General features: G+C 37.5%; 1 protein-coding gene across 35 annotated transcripts in view; it reads left to right on the top strand.

Moving 5' to 3' along the window:
- Positions 1–21,437, top strand: part of SYNE1 (spectrin repeat containing nuclear envelope protein 1) — a 518,696-nt gene that overhangs the window by 404,441 nt on the left and 92,818 nt on the right. For all 35 annotated transcript variants that reach the window (XM_078370315.1, XM_035297742.3, XM_035297743.3 and 32 more), the window contains 12 exons: positions 414–546; positions 939–1,121; positions 2,332–2,481; positions 3,017–3,193; positions 3,854–4,009; positions 9,316–9,471; positions 10,770–10,940; positions 13,427–13,560; positions 14,453–14,657; positions 16,862–17,044; positions 17,654–17,800; positions 20,701–20,855. In XM_078370315.1, the coding sequence (XP_078226441.1) occupies positions 414–546; positions 939–1,121; positions 2,332–2,481; positions 3,017–3,193; positions 3,854–4,009; positions 9,316–9,471; positions 10,770–10,940; positions 13,427–13,560; positions 14,453–14,657; positions 16,862–17,044; positions 17,654–17,800; positions 20,701–20,855 (1,950 nt within the window). The remainder of the gene's footprint in view (positions 1–413; positions 547–938; positions 1,122–2,331; positions 2,482–3,016; positions 3,194–3,853; positions 4,010–9,315; positions 9,472–10,769; positions 10,941–13,426; positions 13,561–14,452; positions 14,658–16,861; positions 17,045–17,653; positions 17,801–20,700; positions 20,856–21,437) is intronic.

Raw genomic sequence — 21,437 nt, 5'->3', positions numbered from 1 at the left:
GAGAGAAAGAGAAAACTTGGATTGAGAAGTGGAGGCTTCTCAAAGGCAATGGGAACCATTCAGGGGGCACGGAGAGATGATTTTTTACATAATGACAGAGTCTATGTCTAAGCCAACTTTATTTCAAAGGACTTTTTATAATTATCATCTAATATTTTTTAAGTAGCATCAATGTGAAGGAGTAGGAGAAAGATATTTTTATACCCAGCTCAAAGACAGGCAAGCAGAAATTCAGAGAGACAGACTTGATAAAGGTATCAACATTAAGAAAAGTTAAGAGTGCCAACCTCATGGATTTTTCTTCTAAATCTTCAGACCTCTTGTTTTAAAACTGTTGGCATTGGTGAATAACGTGAGTAAGCGGAAGATAGGGATTAAATGTTTACTTAATAGACTCCTTAATATGCTTACAGATATCAAAGTGAATCTGCAGATCTAATTCACTGGTTACAATCTGCAAAAGACAGGCTAGAATTTTGGACTCAGCAATCTGTGACAGTCCCACAAGAGCTGGAAATGGTCCGTGATCATCTAAATGCTTTTCTGGTAAGTCTGTGAATCTAAGGCATTTGATTCGGGCCTGTAAGTTAGGCCTGATCCATACACTAGTAGAAAGGAAGTCAGCTATCAGTGGATATACTTAATAAACTAAGCTACAGAGAGTATCTTAATGTTGACTACGTGTGGTCCATCATTATGCAAAATAATAGGGCTCAATGACTCAACATTGCTTCTTTAACATAGTTTTTAGATAGGGGCTTTGTAGTTTGCTTTTATTCGAGGACCAGGGTATGCTGCTTTCATTTTCTTTGAGAGTACTCAGCATAACCCCTCTCCAGGATGCAAAGGAAATTGTTTCATGCACTAAATTTGTCACTTTCCTTTTAATGAATGATCTGGCTATTGAATACTAATGTGAACATTGCTACTTATTTTAGGAGTTTTCTAAAGAAGTAGATGCCAAGTCTTCCCTGAAATCATCTGTGCTGAGTACTGGAAATCAGCTTCTTCGACTAAAGAAAGTGGACACAGCCACACTGCGCTCTGAGCTGTCACACATTGATAGCCAGTGGACTGACCTGCTAACCAATATTCCAGCCGTCCAGGAGAAGCTCCACCAGGTACAGAAGGAAGGATTGGTTTAGTGGATAGTAATTGACTTAAGCTATATGACATAGAAAAGTACATTAATTTGCTTTTGCTCACAAATTTGAATCAACTTTGTCCGAGACACCTGGCCTCTTCTCTCTTCCATTGTATTAATGTGAAAAGTGAGCCACACCACAAAGCCCTACTCCAATGGCATTTCCTCCAAGGATTTCTTTAATGTGTGTATGTGGTTGTGGGTGTATGTATTGGAATGTTTGTCTGGCTTTGTTTAAACTCTGTTTTCTCCTGGATAACACGTGGACCATTACATATACTTTTCTCATAAAGTGAGTGGTTATGAAGATTTATAATGTATATAAAAAAATCTTATGTATAGGAGAGCAACTGGTATTCAGTAGATGTGAATATTTCTCTTATCTGAAAATACACTTACCTCCCCTGAAATCCCAGAACATTTTATCTTTATCTCTCTTTGACAGTCATCACTGTGTATCAAGCAGGATAGCTGTGTTTCATGTACATGCCTAATCTCTCCTAAGAAGCAGCTGTGCATCCCCAGAAGGCGGGAACCATCCCATGCTCATTGCTATATCTTTCAGCACCACATAGAAGTTGATCTACAGAGATTTTAAATGATTGCTTTTGTTCCTCCAAATCATTATAATAAGCATATGCATAAATGTGTGATATGGTTAAGTAAGATTTTGAATTCTAAATACTGTAATTTCAGCTAAGGACTGAGGAAACTGGCTATGCTCTTAGGAATAAATATTAGAGTGCCAAAAATCTAGAAAATGATAGCTTGTAGTGTGGTATTTTTCTTTCTTCTTTTAACATTCCTGAGTCATAATATGCAGCGATTTTACAAGATAATTAATAAAATACATCTGTTGAATGTTTTGTGGTTAATTTTTTTAAAACTCATAAAACTAGTTATAAAATAAGAATAATATTCTCTTCTTGCTGGTGTTTTGATTAATTAGTTAATGTTTATACAATGTTTGCAGTATTGGATGTCAAGCGAACATAAAATGACTATTATTGTTCATCACTTGCCTGATGTTTAATTTGAAGCTTTCAATAGGGGAAGAGCTCCAAATGTCGTTAGGAGTATTATCTCTCTTGGTACATCTTTAAGAATTGTTGTAGGGTTTCAAAGTTAGCAGAAGTTGGGGTTTCCATTTTAATACTTGGGACTTGTTCTATCCCTGACTTGGACAGCTCCAGATGGATAAACTGCCTTCCCGCCATGCCATTTCTGAAGTCATGAGTTGGATTTCTCTAATGGAAAATGTTATTCAGAAGGATGAAGATAATATTAAAAATTCCATAGGTTATAAGGCAATTCATGAATATCTTCAGAAATATAAGGTAATTAAAATTTTTCCTTTTTAACTTTTCATATTTTCAGACCATTTTGTTTGAAAGAACTAAAAAATTCAAATTATAGTAATCAAGTCTTAGAATGTTTCCTTCACAGTGACCGGATAGGTATTCAAGAGCAAGAAAAATACGTTCTCAGTTATAGAAATAGGAAGAAATATCTAGTACTAGGAATGATTTTGAATAATTTTGTGTTGTTCTTAAAGAATTATAGAAATTATAAAAATAAATTTATAAATATTTTATAGTGAGGTTATATAATTTATCTAGTTCTAAATCTTCTACATAAATATGTATATACATACACACATACACATATCTAGGTTTATGTTCATATAAACATATACAAATATATATTCAGCTTCTGAAAATAATGCATTGTGTGAATACAGACAAATTGTGCCGTTTCAACTGAGTTATGGAAGTAATAACATTAATATTGAGGTTACTTAAAGTTTTCCAATTCCTGGAAAAATAATGAGACCTTTATTGTATAGTCTTATTTTCTCTTCTTTTTTTTTAGGGTTTTAAGATAGACATTAACTGTAAACAGTTGACAGTGGATTTTGTGAATCAGTCTGTGCTACAAATTAGCAGTCAGGATGTGGAAAGTAAACGTAGTGATAAGACTGATTTTGCTGAGCAACTTGGAGCAATGAATAAAAGCTGGCAAATCCTGCAAGGTCTAGTAACTGAGAAGGTAAGCCAGTGGCTTGCTGCTGTCCAGATTTACATGAAAACTCTAAGAACAGGCACACTCTGTAAGGAAGACTGGGTTCAATGAGTAGTATAGCCGTATCCCTGAGGGTTAATCACCCTAAACTTTCTTTAGCCTGTTGATTTTCTCTTATACACTTCTGTTCTTTGTATATTTCATGGTGTTTCAGTTTTCTAAAAATGTCTCTCAATTTCTTTTGCCTTGGCTTCAAGTTGACTTTAGTCCTTTCTTGCTTCCCAATAAGTAACAGTCTTTGATTCATACTTCATGAAATTCATTTTTGAGATCAAGCTTGTCCAGCCTGTGGCCTGCATGCAGCCTAGGACAGCTTTGAATGTCGCCCAACACAAATTTGTAAACTTTCTTAAAACATTATGAGATTTATTTTACAATTTTTTTTTTTAGATCATCAGCTATTGTTAGTGTTAGTTTATTTCATATGTGACTCAAGACAATTCTTCTTCTTCCAATGTGGCCCAGGGAAGCCAAAAGATTAGACACCCCTGTTTTAAATCATATATACAATGAACTGTATTTAAGAATTCTTAATTTGTAGGAAATACAGGCTAGAGTAATTAGCATGCCAATGATTTGATTTTAATAAAATAAATTTGCAAATTTCATTTTATTGTGTTTATTCAGATCCAGCTGTTGGAAGGCTTATTGGAATCTTGGTCAGAATATGAAAATAATGTACAATGTCTGAAAACATGGTTTGAAACCCAGGAAAAGAGACTAAAACAACAGCATCGAATTGGAGATCAGGCTTCTGTTCAAAATGCACTGAAAGACTGTCAGGTAACTTGTCCAAGTGGCTAACACGCACTATCTCACAATTTCATGCCATGTGCTAATGTGTTTGTAGGCCTTGAGAGTTGCAAGTTAAATATTTTTTTTAAAGTTGCACTTAGTAACAAATTTTTCTGATTCTGTGAGTTTATAGAGTTTTTTTTTACATTAGATTTCTTCACTTGTTTTTAAAAACTTGAAATTATGAAAATTTTCAAACATACTCATAAGTAGAGAGAAATGCTATATTCCAAGCATCAGATTTAATAATTACCAAGATTTGCAGCCTGGACAACATGGTGAAACTCTGCCTCTCCAAACAACTATAAAAAATCAGCCAGATGTGGTAGTACTGCAACTGTAATCCCAGCTACTCAGGGGGCTGAGAAGGGAGGATTGCTTAAGTTCAGGAGATCAAGGCTGCAGTGAGCTGTGTTTGCACCATTGTACTCCAGCCTGGGTGACAAAGCAAGACCCTGTTTCCAAAAAAAAAAAATAACAACACCTTTTTTTAAAATGGATTTCACAGTAAATACAAATACCAGACATCATGTCGCTTTATTCTTACATACTACAATATATATCTTTGAAAAACATTTTCTTAATGCATCCATAGTATTATCACCACCAAAAGTGTAATAATTATTTTATGTTCAACCCATAATCCTATTTCCTCACTTTTAAAATGTCCTTTTTAAGTTAACTTATTCAAAATTAGGATGCAAACAATATTTATATGCTATATTTGCTTGTTAAATCTCTGAAGTCTTTTGAATTTGTTAAGACCGTTTATGAATGTCACAGAAGCTGCTGATGGGTGCCATGTTCAGGACTGACTTATGAATGTCACAGAAGCTGCTGATGGGTGCCATGTTCAGGACTGACTTATGAATGTCCTTATAATGTTGTTTCATTTGTTCTTCTCTCCTCTGTATTTCCTGTAAATGGAAGTTAGCACTAGAAGCTTGGTTGGATTTCCATTCACCTCCTCTGAGCAAGCGCTTCACAACAGACTTCCTATTAATTATTATTAATCAATACCCTATTATTAATTAATAGGAAGTACCCATTTACTTCCTATTTTGTCACATGGGGAAGTATACAGAGTGTGCTTCCTTTACTGTGAGGGACAAAGATTGAAGGTTCAGGTGAAGCAGTAACATTTCAAATGTTTTTCAGTGACTCAGGGACACACAGTCTTTCCATAGGTCTTCTTGTGTACCCAAAAGAAAAATGAGCTATTGCAGTTAATGCTGTAATAAGATTTTTGAAAATAATTTATGAATTCTTACGATGTTACAGATGATGACAGTTCTCTTACAGTGTTTCCTAAAAACAATTGAAAACTCAACAGTGAAGTAATTATACAGAAAAGCTTCTCTCTGCAAATCTTGTTTTTCTATTCCGGGTTTCAGAAAGAAAGGACTTTGGTAATGATCCCTCTTCCAACCAGCATGTTTTCTGTTTGGAACACATATAAAGAGGGATATATTTAAGCACTTAACCAAACCAAAACTTTTCGGTTTTGAAAGGGAAGAACAGTGCTGGCTCCCCACCTAATGGATTACCATTTTGAGACTGCATAAAATTGATAAAGAAAAACATCATATAGAGAAATACCTTAAAATAATAATAATTTTTAAAAATTTTAGTTTAAAAAAACACCTTGCATCAGAAAATGGGTGCTTGAAGATTGAAGATGAAGAACTATCAGCTAGTCTGATTGCATTTCCAATTTTCCAGAGGCCAGTAGAATTTCTTTTCTTTTTTTTTTTTTTTTGAGACGGAGTTTTGCTCTTGTTGCCCAGGCTGGAGTGCAATGGCGCGATCTTGGCTCACCGCAACCTCCGCCTCCTGGGTTCAGGCAATTCTCCTGCCTCAGCTTCCTGAGTAGCTGGGACTACAGGCACGCGCCACCGTGCCCAGCTAATTTTTTGTATTTTTAGTAGAGACGGGGTTTCACCGTGTTGACCAGGATGGTCTCGATCTGTTGACCTTGTGATCCACCCGCCTCGGCCTCCCAAAGTGCTGGGATTACAGGCTTGAGCCACCGCGCCCGGCCCTGCCAGTAGAATTTCTAATTTAGGCCATAAATTCTAAAATCGACAAGTAAGCCAGAGTTTCAGCTTTTTATTTTTGAGGAAAAAATGTCATAGCTTTTACTGAGTTCCTGAGTTAAAATATATCCGTTGATTTTGAAAGGTCATTCTGAGTATTACAGTTAGCAAAGTGAGTGCCTTCTCATTGCATGGCTGTGATCAACTTTACTGTGGAAGGACTAAAATACTACATTAATATCATTTGCATTTTCTTTTTTTTCCCCAATCCTTTTCTTCCATACTTTGCTTTTTCTCTCTTAGCATCTTTTTCTCTTTCTTAGTATTTTCTGTTTAACATAGCTTATTCTGCCATTTTCCATTTTGTTTCTTTTCCTGTTCTTGTCTTCTATTTAACAGGGAGACCCCTTACCATCTGGAAAATACAGCAGCAGCTTGATGACGCTTTACTGCCTGTAGGACCTAAGTTTTAGTCTTTTGGAGAGTCAGGTCAGACAGTGTCAGGAGGGAAAGCTTAAAGTGTGGTTTAAGGAACTCTGTATTGATGCCAATTCATGATTTCAAATGAAAAGCCATTTCTCTGAAACAAAAGACAAAATGAAAGTAGCCCATATAATTATTTTGGGACATCACAAGTAAATCACAGTGGCCTAACTGGCAGGTTCTATTTGGCTATACTACCAGTCTTGATATAATTGTCATTTTTGATAAATTGCTTTTTTGGACCAAAGTGTGAAATTCAAGCCAGTATACTTAAATTGGTGACAGGATTCCAGCTTTATTTTGTCTAAAAAATCTTGAGTATTTTCCCAGTCTTTTAGAGGTGATTTATTAATTTAAACTAACATAAAACTGATATTTATGAATTAATCCAAGTTAAGAATGTTTTATTATTTCAAAAAATGGTAGGTTTGATCTTTCCCCTTTTTGATGAGAAACAGAATCATCTCTTAATTAAGCAAGGGAAACACACCTTTTTTTTTTTTTTTTTGGGACGGAGTCTCGCTCTTGTTACCCAGGCTGGAGTGCAATGGCGCGATCTTGGCTCACCACAACCTCCGCCTCCTGGGTTCAGGCAATTCTCCCGCCTCAGCCTCCTGAGTAGCTGGGATAAGAGGCACACGCCGCCATGCCCAGCTAATTTTTTGTAGTTTCAGTAGAGATGGGGTTTCACCTTGTTGACCAGGATGGTCTCAATCTCTTGACCTTGTGATCCACCCGTCTCGGCCTCCCAAAGTGCTGGGATTACAGGCTTGAGCCACCGCTCCCGCCCCCCCTGACCTTTTTTTTTTTTAACAAAATATATATTGCAGCCCTGTTTCCCTCCTGGATTTTGCTCTTATGCCAAGCTACATGTGCAGGACATGTTTGAAGTAGTGTGTAAGCAATGGAACATTCATTTAACATTGCTCACTGAGAAAAAGTTAACATCGTAGAAAAATGAGGATAAACTTAATTTCTAGTGGTTGAATTTTAGAATCATATTAAAAACATATTGGAAAGAATGTTTCTGGTCTTTTAATCTCTTTACAGAAATAAAAAGAAAAGTCCTAAATCGTAAATTAATTATATTTTCTATACAACACAAAGGAGCTGTAACCTCAGTAATCACTATATTTATTCTCTGGTTATTATCAAAGCTGTCAAAATATTGACAAAAATTTCAGAGTGGAAATAAGAGAAGAATATGAAAAACAAAAATGATCTCAAGCTGCCAAATGCGTGAGTTTAATTCACCAAGATAAAAATAGCTTCATGAGAATTCAATAGAGAAAAATAAATAAATTTGCACTGAAGCATGGCACATTCCCAAATGGCCAAATAAAATAATATCTTACATTTAGCTAGTTTTTGACAGCTTAAAATATATTTTATATATATTTATCTAATTTTTTCCCTTTGGAGTAAACAGAAAATGCCTCCTTATTTCTATTTTCAAAATGAGGTAGAGACAGATTAACAGGTTGAACCACAATAAAAACAGAAATAAAAGAGGCAAAATAATTTTGAAAGAGGCATGACATTTGATATTAATACAGCAGAGACTGGAATCCTCATTAGCACCTTAGCAGCAGCACTACCCAATTCCAGTCTTAATACCCATGTTTGGATCATGAGAAGAATGAAAATATGTTTTATACAATTGATATATTGGCCAGAGTTAAAGTATTTTGGAATTTGCTCCATTCTAATCTCCAAGAACTACAAATCTATTTTTAGTTCCGAGGGTATACTTCTGAATATGGGACCGTAACCATGCCTTAATGCCTGGCTTGTCATGTGACTCCAATATGGGATTTATATTCCTTCCACAGTTTAAGGTTCAGCTGACTCCCTTCTGGCATCAGGCTGGGAGTCCATAGGCTCAAAAGACTGGGTTCTAATCCACTCTCTGGCCTTTACAGCTATTTGACCCAAGACAGTTTGGATGACTTGATTTTCAATTTATTTATTTGTAAAATGTTGATAGCAGTCTCAGCCTGCTTCACTGGGCTTCTCAAATTTTTGGAGGGCATTAAAATAGGTTATGATACAGGTTCAGTATGAACTCCAGGTATTTCTTTCATTTTGCTTTTCATTCTTGAACATTTTATACTGACAATTATGAATGCATATCCCAAAGAAAATGAGGATTTGACTCATCAAAGAAGCCCAACACCTTTCAGAATTACGTAGAATTCAGAGTATTTTAGAGAGAGAAGACCATAGAGATGACCTTTTCCCATTTGAAATCAGTCTGCTGATTTCCTATCTGAAGAAATTGAGACCCAGGAGAAATTTCTCACCTGCCCAAAGTGACACAGCTTTATAGTAGTAGAAATGTAACTAAATCTCAGATACTAGGGCCCAGACTACCTTCCTATCACCTTTCTTCCTATGGGGTAGGCAGTGTAACTTTTTGAATACTAACATATATGAACTTAATAATATAAATAATATTACAGTCTCTGACATGTATTTCTTTCCTCACAGCCTCTTGAGAAAATTACATAGTACCATTTCCTTACCTGGTAGATTATCAAACTGTACTTTTTTAAAGTTAGACTAATTTGCTATGTGTAAAAAGATGACTTTTTTTTTTTTTTTTGCATTTGAGAATAGGAAGAAGTACTTCCGTAGAGTAACTCTTCTAAAAGAGATAAGCTTTTTGGATTAGTAAAAGATTTTTAGGACATGAAACTGTAATGGCTCAATTTCAGTGCACCCCAGAGTTTCATAATAGAACAATTTAAAGTGACTATTTTTTAAATCTTTCAGGATCTGGAAGATTTGATTAAAGCAAAAGAAAAAGAAGTAGAGAAAATTGAGCAGAATGGACTTGCTTTGATTCAGAACAAGAAAGAAGACGTCTCTGGCGTTGTCATGAGCACACTGCGAGAACTGGGCCAAACCTGGGCGAATTTAGATCAAATGGTAATATTGCTCACAGAGAGCCAGCTCCAAGACTGTGTTTGCCAGCACTGTCCAAACTCTGGGTTTTGGTTTTCCTAAACTAACGGAGTAAATTGAATCTATACATTATGTCTTTTTACCTTTTTTTTTTTTTTTTTTTTTTTGAGATGGAGTTTTACTTTTGTTGCTCAGGCTGGAGTGCAATGGCACGATCTCGGCTCTCCACAGTCTCTGCCTCCTGGGTTCAAGTGATTCTCCTGCCTCAGCCTCCGGAGTAGCTGGGACTGCAGGCATGCACCACCATACCCAGCTAATTTTGTATTTTTAGTAGAGATAGGATTTCCCCACATTGGTCAGGCTGGTGTAGAACTCCTGACCTCAGGTGATCCGCCTGCCTCAGCCTCCCAAAGTGCTGGGATTACAGGCATGAGCCACTGCACCTGGCCACTTTGTACTTTTAAGTCCACTTCATTAACCTCTTTTTTTTTTAAGTCTAGTTTCTGGTGTTTTCTAGAATAAGCCTTTATTTTAAACATTACTCTCTTAATAATCTCATCCATTCGCATGGTGTTAGATAATTCTCAAACATCTGTCTCCTGCCTGGGGAAAGATATACAAAGTGGATATCTGTATCTAAGTGATACAGACCAAACTAAACACTTTTCTGATAGAGATAAAAAAGTATGAGGAAAGACTATCTTAGATGTTTTCTTTTAAGATAATTATCTCAGAGTGTGTGTGTGTGTGTGTGTGTGTGCATGCGCGCGCATACACGCACACATAGGCACACACGTTAGATAGATATGGGTATTGATATAGATAAATTTCATTTTCTGGGACCTGACTACCTAGAATAAAATTGATATCTCTCACATTCTAACAGTATAATCTTGGGTAATTTTCATTACCTCTTAGTGTCTCAGTTTCCTCATCTATAAAATGGGGATAATGATGATACCTATCTCATAAGTTTCTTATGAGGATTAAATGAGTTAATGCATATGAAACACTCATTTAATACAATTCTTAAACTGTTTTATTAAAAGTATCAACCTCTTGTGACTTAAAAAAATATGTATATATATCAGTTGCCCTTTTAAGCGTTTCCACTTAGAACTGAATATTTAAAAGTGTGAAGGGCGTCAATTTCAAAGTTGATACATTTTACATTTTAAATCTTTTTTATTTAGTTTTAGTTTGTTTATGGCACCTGAAACCATGATGGAGTTCTTAGATGGTAATATTTTCCCATCAATGGAATATATATTCCATCATTCTAGACATTATGAAATTATAAGCAATGTTTGTCTTTCCAAAAGGTTGGACAATTACAGATACTGTTGAAATCAGTGCTTGACCAATGGAGTAATCACAAAGCAGCTTTTGACGAGATAAACAGTTACCTCATGGAGGCCAGATATTCTCTTTCCCGATTCCGTCTGCTCACTGGCTCCTTAGAAGCTGTGCAAGTTCAGGTAGACAATCTTCAGGTGAGGAAGTATTTTAACACATCCTTAATCTTCTTTGTAATTTGAGAAAACTGAAAAATGAGCAAATGGAAACATCATCCCGAAACAGTGCCGGATGTTGTTTGCATTTAATTATTTTCTGAGATCTTTAAAATTTATTTTATCTGCATTATTGTAACTTAAGCAAACTTGCCTGTGTGTGCCAAATTCTGGATTAGCTGGTATATAACTAAATGGTTTTCAAGATCTTGTTGTAAAAAATATTCACAATGTATTTTATGCAATGATTGTATGCCCAACTCAACCTCTTTGATTCATTGCCACTGCCTTTTGTCTTCCTTTTCCCTTCTTGTCCTGCATCTCCAAACGTGTTCTAAGGAATGTTCAAATGAAAACAGAGAAAAATGGAAAAAGTGGTAAATGTTTAAACCATTCCGTTGCTTCCATTCAGTATACTATCAGTGGCCTACCCAGCGTGTCCACAGAATCTTCCTTTCTAGCACTTACTGCTTGGTTTCCTGTGGGTCGTTTGTAATTGTGTCCATCTAGAATGATATCCCTGATGTTTGTCTTCAACATAGCACTCTCTCCTGTCTCAGGTCACGGCCCTCAAATTGCTGCTGCCCCCACTCCCCTGTGCACTGGGCCACCCTCACCTGTCACTGCTCTTTCTTCTTGGCTAAAGAACACAGACTATGGGATGGGCAGGGCAGGCCCCTAAGGGACGAGAGGCCAACAAGAGACCAGCATGTGCCCTGCTAACATCTAGTCCACCTCCCTGGTCAGCCAATCAAAGCTTCTGTGTTGCTGACCACAGACACAGACTTTCATCATTCATTCATTCACTCATTCATTCATTCATTCTTTCTTTTCTGAGAGAGAGTCTCACTCTGTCACCTAGATTAGAGTTTAATGGCAAGATCTTGGCTCACTGCAATTCCACCCCTCGTATTTAAGCAATTCTCTGGCCTCAGCCTCCCTAATAGCTGGGATTACAGGTGTGTGCCACCATGCCCGGCTAATTTTTGTATTTTTAGTAGGGATGGGGTTTCACCATCTTGGCCATGCTGGTCTTGAACTCCTGACCTCATGATCCACCCACCTTGGCCTGTCAAAGTACAGGCATGAGCCGATGTGCCCAGCTGACTTTCTTAAGGAAATATCTTTTTTACAGGGGGGTGAGAAAAAGGAAGGACAAAATTTCTCTATATAATTCCTTAACCCTTAAATTTTTACAGATACTAAGGATAACTAAAACTTCTCTTGAGAATAGTAAATTTAAAAGCACCTCTTACAACTTTAAGGAGATTAGAAGTGCTTTTTAATTTAACATGTGTTATGTTTAATATTTGCCAGAGCTGTCTTAAGACCTGAAAGGATTAAGAATCTTTTCCTTGATTATTTTCATTTGAAGGTAATCAGATATTGGTGTTAAATAGTACTCGATTTTTGTAGCCTAATTCATCTGTGGAGTTTTATGAAGAACTGAGTCTATTACCTCAGCACTATTTCCAAGGAAAAACCTTTCTTTCAGTTCCCTTACTGGTCCTTGGTAGAAGACTATTTAGATAGGCTTGGTAGAAGATGCCAAACCTGTCTGATAGATATACTTTAAGCAGTCTTGACATATACAATGTATTCGATGCATTATTATTAATTATAGTCTCCATTCTGTACAGTGGATCACTAAAGCTTATCCCTGCTGTCTACTGGAACTGTGTACCTTTTGATCAACATCTTTCTTTTCCCCATCTAATCCCTTATCTCATGCTCTGATAACTACCATTCTACTCTCTACTTCTATGAGTTCAACTTTGCTAGACAAAAATGGATAAGTATGTGAGGTAATGATATGTTAATTAACTTAATTTATTCATTTCACAATGTAAACATATATCAAAACATTATATCATACTCTACAAATACATACAATTATTATTTGTCCATTAAAAATCTTTTGTTTTAATTAAAACTAATTCTAGACAAGGAAGAACACCCAGAGATAAAACTTGGCAAAGCTGTGCCTTGTTAGAGTCTTCATCATTGGGAGTTTGTGGTAGAAGCACTCTCTTTTATTACATACTAGGTATTACATGCTAGGGTATTGCATACGTAGTATGTGATACTAGGGATGTAATAAAATAGATCAGGCTTTGGCCTTGAGTATCAAAGAGATCCACAGTTTGGCTGATAGCACATTACATTCGCGATTGCTGTGGCTTCCTACCAGACGATGGACAAGAGCACCCTACGTGAGCTTTTCCAGCAGAATTCAAATGCCAGTAGAAGTCTTCATTGCTAAGAACCTCTTCTGATAACTAAAATAACAAAATCCTAAAAAGGAGAATAAATGATGATTTAAAGAAAGCTGTAAAGCACTGGTGCTAAGTCATGCCTGGTTTATATATATGTGTGTACTTATTTAGGAAATCATATACACATTCATTTTAAAGTTGCTTATTACAGTTCAGATCTGTCATGTCTTTTGTGGGTCTTTTTTTGGGCAGAATCTTCAAGATGATCTAGAGAAACAGGAAACGAGCTTACAGAAATTCGGCTCTATCACCAACCAACTATTAAAAGAGTGTCAGCCACCTGTGACAGAAACTCTTACCAATACACTGAAAGAAGTCAACATGAGGTACCGGTGTATGTTAACTTCACCCACCATGAATAAATAAAACTTAGTGACGTTTTGAATTTGAGCTACATAGGTTCTATTCCTTTAAAGTTCACGTTCACAACATTAATTTAAGGATAAATAAATGTAGTCAAGAGATTTAGAAAGAATTAGAACTGCTGTTCTTTTTTTTTTTTGTAAGTAGTTTCAAAATACAATTTTTTTTTATACTTTTAAGTTCTGGGGTACATGTGCGGATCTTGCAGGACTGTTACATAGGTATACACATGCCATGGTGGTTTGCTGCCTCCATCCCCTCTTCACCTACATTAGGTATTTCTCCTAATGTTATCCCTCCCCAACCTCCCCACCCCCTGCTATTACTCCCTTAGCCCCCTCACCCAAAAACAGACCCCAGTGTGTGATGTTCCCCTCCCTGTGTCCATGTGTTCTCATTGTTCAACACCCATTTATGAGTTTCCAAGTTCATCCACATCCCTGCAAAGGACATGAACTCATCCTTTTTTATGGCTGCATAGTATTCCATGGTGTATATGTGCCACATTTTCTTTATCCAGTCTATCATTGATGGGTATTTGGGTTGGTTCCAGGTCTTTGCTATTGTAAACAGTGCTGCCGTGAACATACATGTGCATGTGTCATTATAATAGAACGATTTATGATCATTCCTGTTTCTGCTTTCCATCCTGTCCTTTGATGGCAAACCCAAAGATTGCCATCATCCTCATTACCTACCTTGAAACTGTGACTATGAAACATTCATTTTTATTATGTTAACTAGAAACTATACGTCTATATTCATATGAACTAGGATCATGAAAAATAAAATCGCAAATATCAACATTTGGTGAGAGGTGGTAACCTGCTTATAAGTGTTGGTTATTATCTCCAGATGGAATAACTTGCTGGAGGAGATTGCCGAGCAGCTACACTCCAGCAAGGCCCTTCTTCAGCTTTGGCAAAGATACAAGGACTACTCCAAACAGTGCTCTTCAATGGTTCAGCAGCAGGAGGATAGAACCAATGAGCTCTTGAAGGCAGCCACAAACAAGGACATCGCTGATGATGAGGTTGCTACATGGATTCAAGATTGCAACGTACGTTCAGGAGCTATCTCGTTTTCCTGACATGCCCTTCTTAGACTGCTGAAGTTTAGCTTTTTGTCTGTGTAAGCTTTGGTATGTCTCTCTATATGAGACAGTTATCCAAAAATAATTGTCTTAGCATCAAAGAGCATGCCTGATTTTCAGAACACAGGTGCACATGCATCAGATTAAGAGGTTTCTTCCCATTGTTTCATTTTTTAAAGTGAGTTGTTTTCCCATTTCTCCTAGTGGAATTTTTTTTTTTTTTTGAGATGGAGTTTCGCTCTTGTTACCCAGGCTGGAGTGCAATGGCGCAATCTCGGCTCACCGCAACCTCCGCCCCCAGGGTTCAGGCAATTCTCCTGCCTCAGCCTCCTGAGTAGCTGGGATTACAGGCACGCGCCACCGTGCCCAGCTAATTTTTTGTATTTTTAGTAGAGACGGGGTTTCACCATGTTGACCAGGATGGTCTCGATCTGTTGACCTCGTGATCCACCCGCCTCGGCCTCCCAAAGTGCTGGGATTACAGGCTTGAGCCACCGCGCCCGGCCTCTCCTAGTGGAATTTAGTCAGTGTGAAAGTTCAAGGGGATGATCAATATAAGACATAATCATATGGGGAATAATGTTCTATGTGTTGTCCATTTACATTCATTATCTCCTATGTAAGCATCTGCACAAGAGTTTTATCTAAGAAATTAATGGAAGAAAGAAGTGTTTCTCTGCTGATTTACTGGTATACTTCTTTTAATACCTTTTTAATAATTCTGTTTTTCACTATAGCTGCCAAGAACCTACTTAAGAGTTTAAGGAACAGCTCTTCTCTTGTTTCAACCATTAGATGGCTCTTACTATTAGTCCTTATTTGTCTTTATTTTTATGAGCTTGTTATAAGGATCTTTTTATAAACTTTTCCAAATCAGTTTATTAGAATTAGGAAAGCTACAAAAACTTTGTAAATAAAAGTTTGATCTATTCTAATACCTTCAACCTGAATAATCACTTTAAAGCTAGAGATTTATTTTTGTTGTTGTTGTTGTTGAGACAAGAGTCTGGCCCTGTTGCCCAGGCTGGAGTGCAATGGTGTGATCTCGGCTCACTGCAACCCCCACCTCCTGGATTCAAGTGATTCTCAGGCCTCAGCCTCTTGAGTAGCTGGAATTAGAGGCACCCACCACCATGCCTGGCTACTTTTTTTGTTTTTAGTAGAGATGGGATTTCACCATACTGGTCAGGCTGATCTCAAACTCCTGACCTCATGATCCCCTCCCAAAGTGCTGGGACTACAGGCATAAGCCACTGCGCCTGGCTGAGATGGATATTTTAAAATAAAGATAATATGGTGCTTTTTTCATTCACATAATTTATATGTACAAGAGCTGTCATTTTCAATACTCCTGAACTGAAGTACACCTCATCTGTTATCTGTATCAAGCTTAGGAGCCCTTTGTTTTCCTTTCTCTCACAGAAGTCACTGCCAAGGCATAGCATGACTGGGTGGGCACCAGCAACAGGTAGAAGAAGCAGTCACCTGTTATCTCTTAATGATAGGATAGAAAGCAGAACTAGGGAATTTCCAATGGCTTGTATTTTTTAACCTGTAAGAGGGTTCCACAAAGTGGAGTCTAAGAGATGCCTTGGAAAATAATGGGAATACAGACTACTCTTACCCCCTGCTCCCCAAAATCATCAATGGATCTGTATCCTACTGAGATAGGAGGTAGTTGTACTTGCAATAATGTGACCACACATATAGAAGATACCACTGACAAACTCCTGGTGTGTATAATGATAATAGAAAAAGGAAAAATAAAACATTTTGTTTTCAATTTGATATAAATTACCTAAAGAGGTAGGAAAAATACTGCCAAAATATTTCCAGTTATTGGCTTTGCTCTTGGATCACGTTTTTTTTCTTATGTATGTTTTTCTGCATTTTCCCAAGGTCTTATAATGAGCCTACATAGCTTTTACTAACAGAATAATAATCATATATGTAGCTATATGTTAATAATATATATTTATTAATATGCATATATCGCCTTTTTAAAAACTGGATTCAATACTTGATCATTTTTCCACAGGTGAACGTTATGAAGCATAATAATTTGATCAGCAGGAATTGTGTGTTTCTAGATGTGTAGCCCTTTGCCGACTGCTGTTTATGATAAGGAGTATAAATGTGCTTCACAGTGGGCTTATTTTCACCTTTTATAGGACCTCCTCAAAGGACTAGGCACAGTTAAAGATTCCCTCTTCGTTCTGCATGAGCTGGGAGAGCAACTCAAGCAACAAGTGGATGCTTCAGCAGCATCAGCCATTCAATCGGACCAGCTCTCTTTGAGTCAACACTTGTGTGCCCTAGAGCAGGCTCTCTGCAAACAACAGACTGCGTTACAGGTACAGAGCTCCCATTCAGCATCTTCTATAAATTGGGTGTTCTCTAATATCTGGGTGCAAACACAGGAAAAGACAATTCCTTGTCGTTGCAGTAATGCCTCATTCAAGACTAAAATAATAAGTAAACAAACTTGAAAGTTCTGATGGGGTGATAAAGGTGGAAGTTTTACACTGTTCTCTACAAAGTCATTTTAAAATCAATCTAGGATACAAGCCCCTGAACCAATGCCTGCCTCTGTGGTCTGTTAGACTAATAAGCACTAAGCAACTTTAATATGAATATTCGTGTTTTTATAATTTAGACTTTGACAAGAATCAGAAGATTTTTTAGATCCATTGTTTGATCATATATTTAAAAGATAATTTTAATTGTTATTGACTAATGGTGCATAGAAATAATTCTAGTTTTTAGAAAAATTACATAAAGAAGATTTAAATTATTAAAGCTTGGGATTACAGGCATTAATTTTAGGAATGATGTCAATTTGATACAAGAATGTGAAAAATAATTTTAACATTCACTTGCCCTTTTAGTAGACTTTATTCAAATACTGATTTTTTTTTTTTACTAAAATACCAATTTCTTAATTTCTTTTGTAAAAAAAAAAGGCTGGAGTTCTTGATTATGAAACCTTTGCCAAGAGTTTAGAAGCTTTGGAGGCCTGGATAGTGGAAGCTGAAGAAATACTACAAGGGCAGGACCCTAGCCACTCATCTGACCTCTCCACCATCCAGGAAAGGATGGAAGAACTTAAGGTAAGTGTGTTTAAATCTGAGTCCCAGATTTTTTACCATCTGTCTTCAAAATCTCTCTTTTTCTTTTGAGATGGAGTCTCATTCTGTTTCCCAGGCTAGAGTGCAGTGATGCAATCCTGGCTCACGGCAACCTCCACTTTCTGGGTTCAAGTGATTCTCCTGCCTCAGCCTCCCAAGTAGCTGGGATTATAGGTGCATGCCACCATGCCTGGCTAATTTTTGTATTTTTAGGAGAGATGAGGTTTCACCATGTTGGCCAGGCTGGTCTTGAACTGATCACCTGACCTCAGGTGATCTACCTGCCTTGGCCTCCCAAAATACTGAGATTATAGGCATGAGCAACCACACCCAGTCCTATTTTCAAAATTTAAGGGAAACTCAAAACTGATGCAGACCCACTCTTTCTTTCAAGTGAGCTCCCTGTGAGACTTTCCCTGGGAAATAGTGGACTGTGTGCTGGCAGTGTTCACAGGCTGATTTCCCAGCTCACTCCTGGAAACCACCTCAATCCTCCTTCTTTCCACTGCTGGTCCGTCTCCATGTTCCTGTGACCAGTCCATTACCTCCCTATTAACTTTTGAATCTCTCATCTCTGTTTCTAACATCTTCTACTCCTAGCTCAAGCTACTCCTATCTCTCTGGGACACTACAGTGGCCTCCCACACATCTATATCCACCCACCCAACCTCCCCTCCCCCTGGCTGTCAGAATGATTTCTTTCTTTTTTTTAGAGTTTTACTTAATTAGCTTGATTTAATCGTTCTACATTATATGAAAGCATTATATCATACTCCATAAATATATATGATTATAATTTGTTCATCAAAAATAATTTAACAATTTTTAAAAAGAAAAAACAAAGGGTTTTACTTAATTGTGAATGATTTTTTTTTTTTTGAGACAGAGTCTCACTCTGTTGCCCAGGCTGGAGTGCAGTGACATGATCTCATCTCACTGCAACCTCTGCCTCCCAGTTTGAAGTAATTCTCCTGCCTCTGCCTCCCGAGTAGCTGGGACTACAGGCGCCCACCACCACGCCCAGCTAATTTTTGTATTTTCAGTAAAGATGAGGTTTCACTATAATGGCCAAGCTGATCTCAAACTCCTGACCTTGTGATCCGCCCACCTTGGCCTCCCAAAGTGCTGGGATTACAGGCGTAAGCCACCACGCCAGCCAATTGTGAATGATTTTAAAGGTTCAATAAAGTAAGCAAAATAATAGAACAGACATGAACATTTTATCATGTTATTCCCTTGGTTAAAATCTTCAAGGGTCCCCACTGCTCTTAGGGGAAGGACCATGTGACTTATCAGGGCAGCATGCTGATTTTACCTTTCCTGAGGGTCTCATTCTGTTGCACCACTGCCCATCTCCCCCTCCAGCCACTCGGGAACCGCCGTGCTTCCCAATGTCTGTGCACGTGACATTTCCTCTCTCTGGATTTTTTTTCTTGTCCTCATCGGCTTATTCCTCATTTAAAAAAGTAAAGTCCTGGTCATTTTGTTCAATGTCACTCTCTTAGGAAAGTCTCCACTGTCTGTCCAGGGCCAGGCTCCCCAGTGACACATTTTCATAGCACTCTTTGGTTTTTCTTCCATGCTCTATCACGTCATTTAATTACATTCCTGTGAGTAGACTAGCGTCACACTTGCGACTACTGGAATAGTATCTTACTCCCTGTAAGTGCCATGAGGGGAAGGACTGTGTCATGTCAATTTTGTTCATTGCTGATGTCTACCCATGGACAATATGCTATTTTTAGTAATATTTTAGTTTCAATACTTGAGATTTATTCTTTCTTCAGAAAGCATGAGTCTTTTGCAGAGCACACAAAGAGAAGACACACACATAGCCAAAGGTGGCCTGACATTTTCTCCTTCCTGTAATCAATTTCTTAGGTGGAGATAAGAATGCCCATGGGAAAACCAGAACCAACAACTTGGTCCTGTGTTTGAAGGGAGGGGAGAGATCTGAACGAACAGATTGCTGTTTTGGTTGAGTCTCACCCTCACCAGTTATGGGGTGGGGCATCAGGGACCTAAAGCTACTCTTAAGGCAATGTGTGGTCACGTCAGAGCTCAAGTGAAATTGTATTTCCTCTAGGAGGAATCCAACAAGGTTTGTTTACCCTGTTCTTCCATTTACTAGCTGGGTGGCCTGGAGAAATCTACTTAGTTTCTGTGCCTCCCTTTCCTCCCTTGTGAAGAGGGAAGAGCAGCATGACTTATCTCATGTGATTGTTTTGTGGATAAAATGAGTTATTGCTTGTAAAGCTCTTAACAATGTTTGATTCATAGTAAATGTTCAATAAATGTAAATGTTAGCTATCACTGTTATAACTTTTATTTCTTGTGAATAATAAAGGAGGAAATTAGCATGAACAAATTAAACATAAATGGTAAGAAGTAAGGCCTTTTATTTATCAGCATAATTTTCATCCTTTATCAGTTCTATCAAGAATTATGTATGAGTAAATAAATCAAGTAATATAATATATGTAATATAATTACATATGAGTAAATCAATCAAGTAAATAGTACATGTAATATAATACATGTAAATATATGTAATAAAATCAACTAAATAATACACTTGCGTGTATAATCCATACAAGTAAATAATATAACATGTCAAGTAAAAATATAATGCATGTAAATAGTCAATGAGGGATAATGAGTAGCATGAGTAGCAATAGCAGCAGCAGCAGTTCAGACTGAATAGGAGATTTGGCTTTTCGCTATTCGTACCTGTAGATATTGTAAGTATGCGGTCTGGAAATACAGAGGCCACTGGACCAAAGACCAGCTTCTTCCTGAAATCAGAAATTCACTGTACACTTTGAAAAAGTGTTGCCTTTTTTGACCATGGTGCTAAGCCTACTTTTAAATCTTGCTTCTAGGGACAGATGTTAAAATTCAGCAGCATGGCTCCAGATTTAGACCGTCTAAATGAGCTTGGATATAGGTTACCCTTGAATGATAAGGAAATCAAAAGGATGCAGAATCTGAACCGCCATTGGTCTCTGATCTCCTCTCAGACGACAGAAAGATTCAGGTAGGGTAAACAAGAGATGTCTTGGTTGCTCCAATTGTCTTAGTCTGGTTTGTGCTGCTATATCAAAATACCACAGAATGCGTAATTTATAAAGAACAGAAATGTATAACAGGCTCACAGTTCTGGATACTGGGAAGTCCACAGTCAAGGTGCTAGCAGATTCGGGTGTCTGGTGAGGGATGCTCTCTGCTTTCAAGATGGCCCCTTTTTGCTGCACCGTCAGGAGCAGAGGGGTACACACAGTGGAAGGTAGAAGGGCCACAGTGCTGAATGCTGTGTGAATCCTCTTTCTTTTTTTTTATTATACTTTAAGTTCTGGGGTACATGTGCAGATCTTGTAGGACTGTTGAATCGGTATACACATGCCATGGTGGTTTACTGCATCCATCCCCTTGTCACCTGCATTAGGTATTTCTCCTAATGTTATCCCTCCCCTAGCTCCCGCATCCCACAACAGGCCCCAGTGTGTGATGTTCCCCTTCCTGTGTCCATGTGTTCTGATTGTTCAACACCTACTTATGAGAATAAGCTGTGTTTTGTTTTCTGTTCTTGTGTCAGTTTGCTGAGAATGATGGTTTCCAG

Source organism: Callithrix jacchus, chromosome 4 (genome assembly GCF_049354715.1).
Source record: "Callithrix jacchus isolate 240 chromosome 4, calJac240_pri, whole genome shotgun sequence".
NCBI classification, from domain to species: Eukaryota; Metazoa; Chordata; class Mammalia; order Primates; family Cebidae; genus Callithrix; species Callithrix jacchus.
The sequence above is the reverse complement of the archived record's forward strand: the minus strand, read 5'-3'. Positions and strand labels throughout refer to the sequence as shown.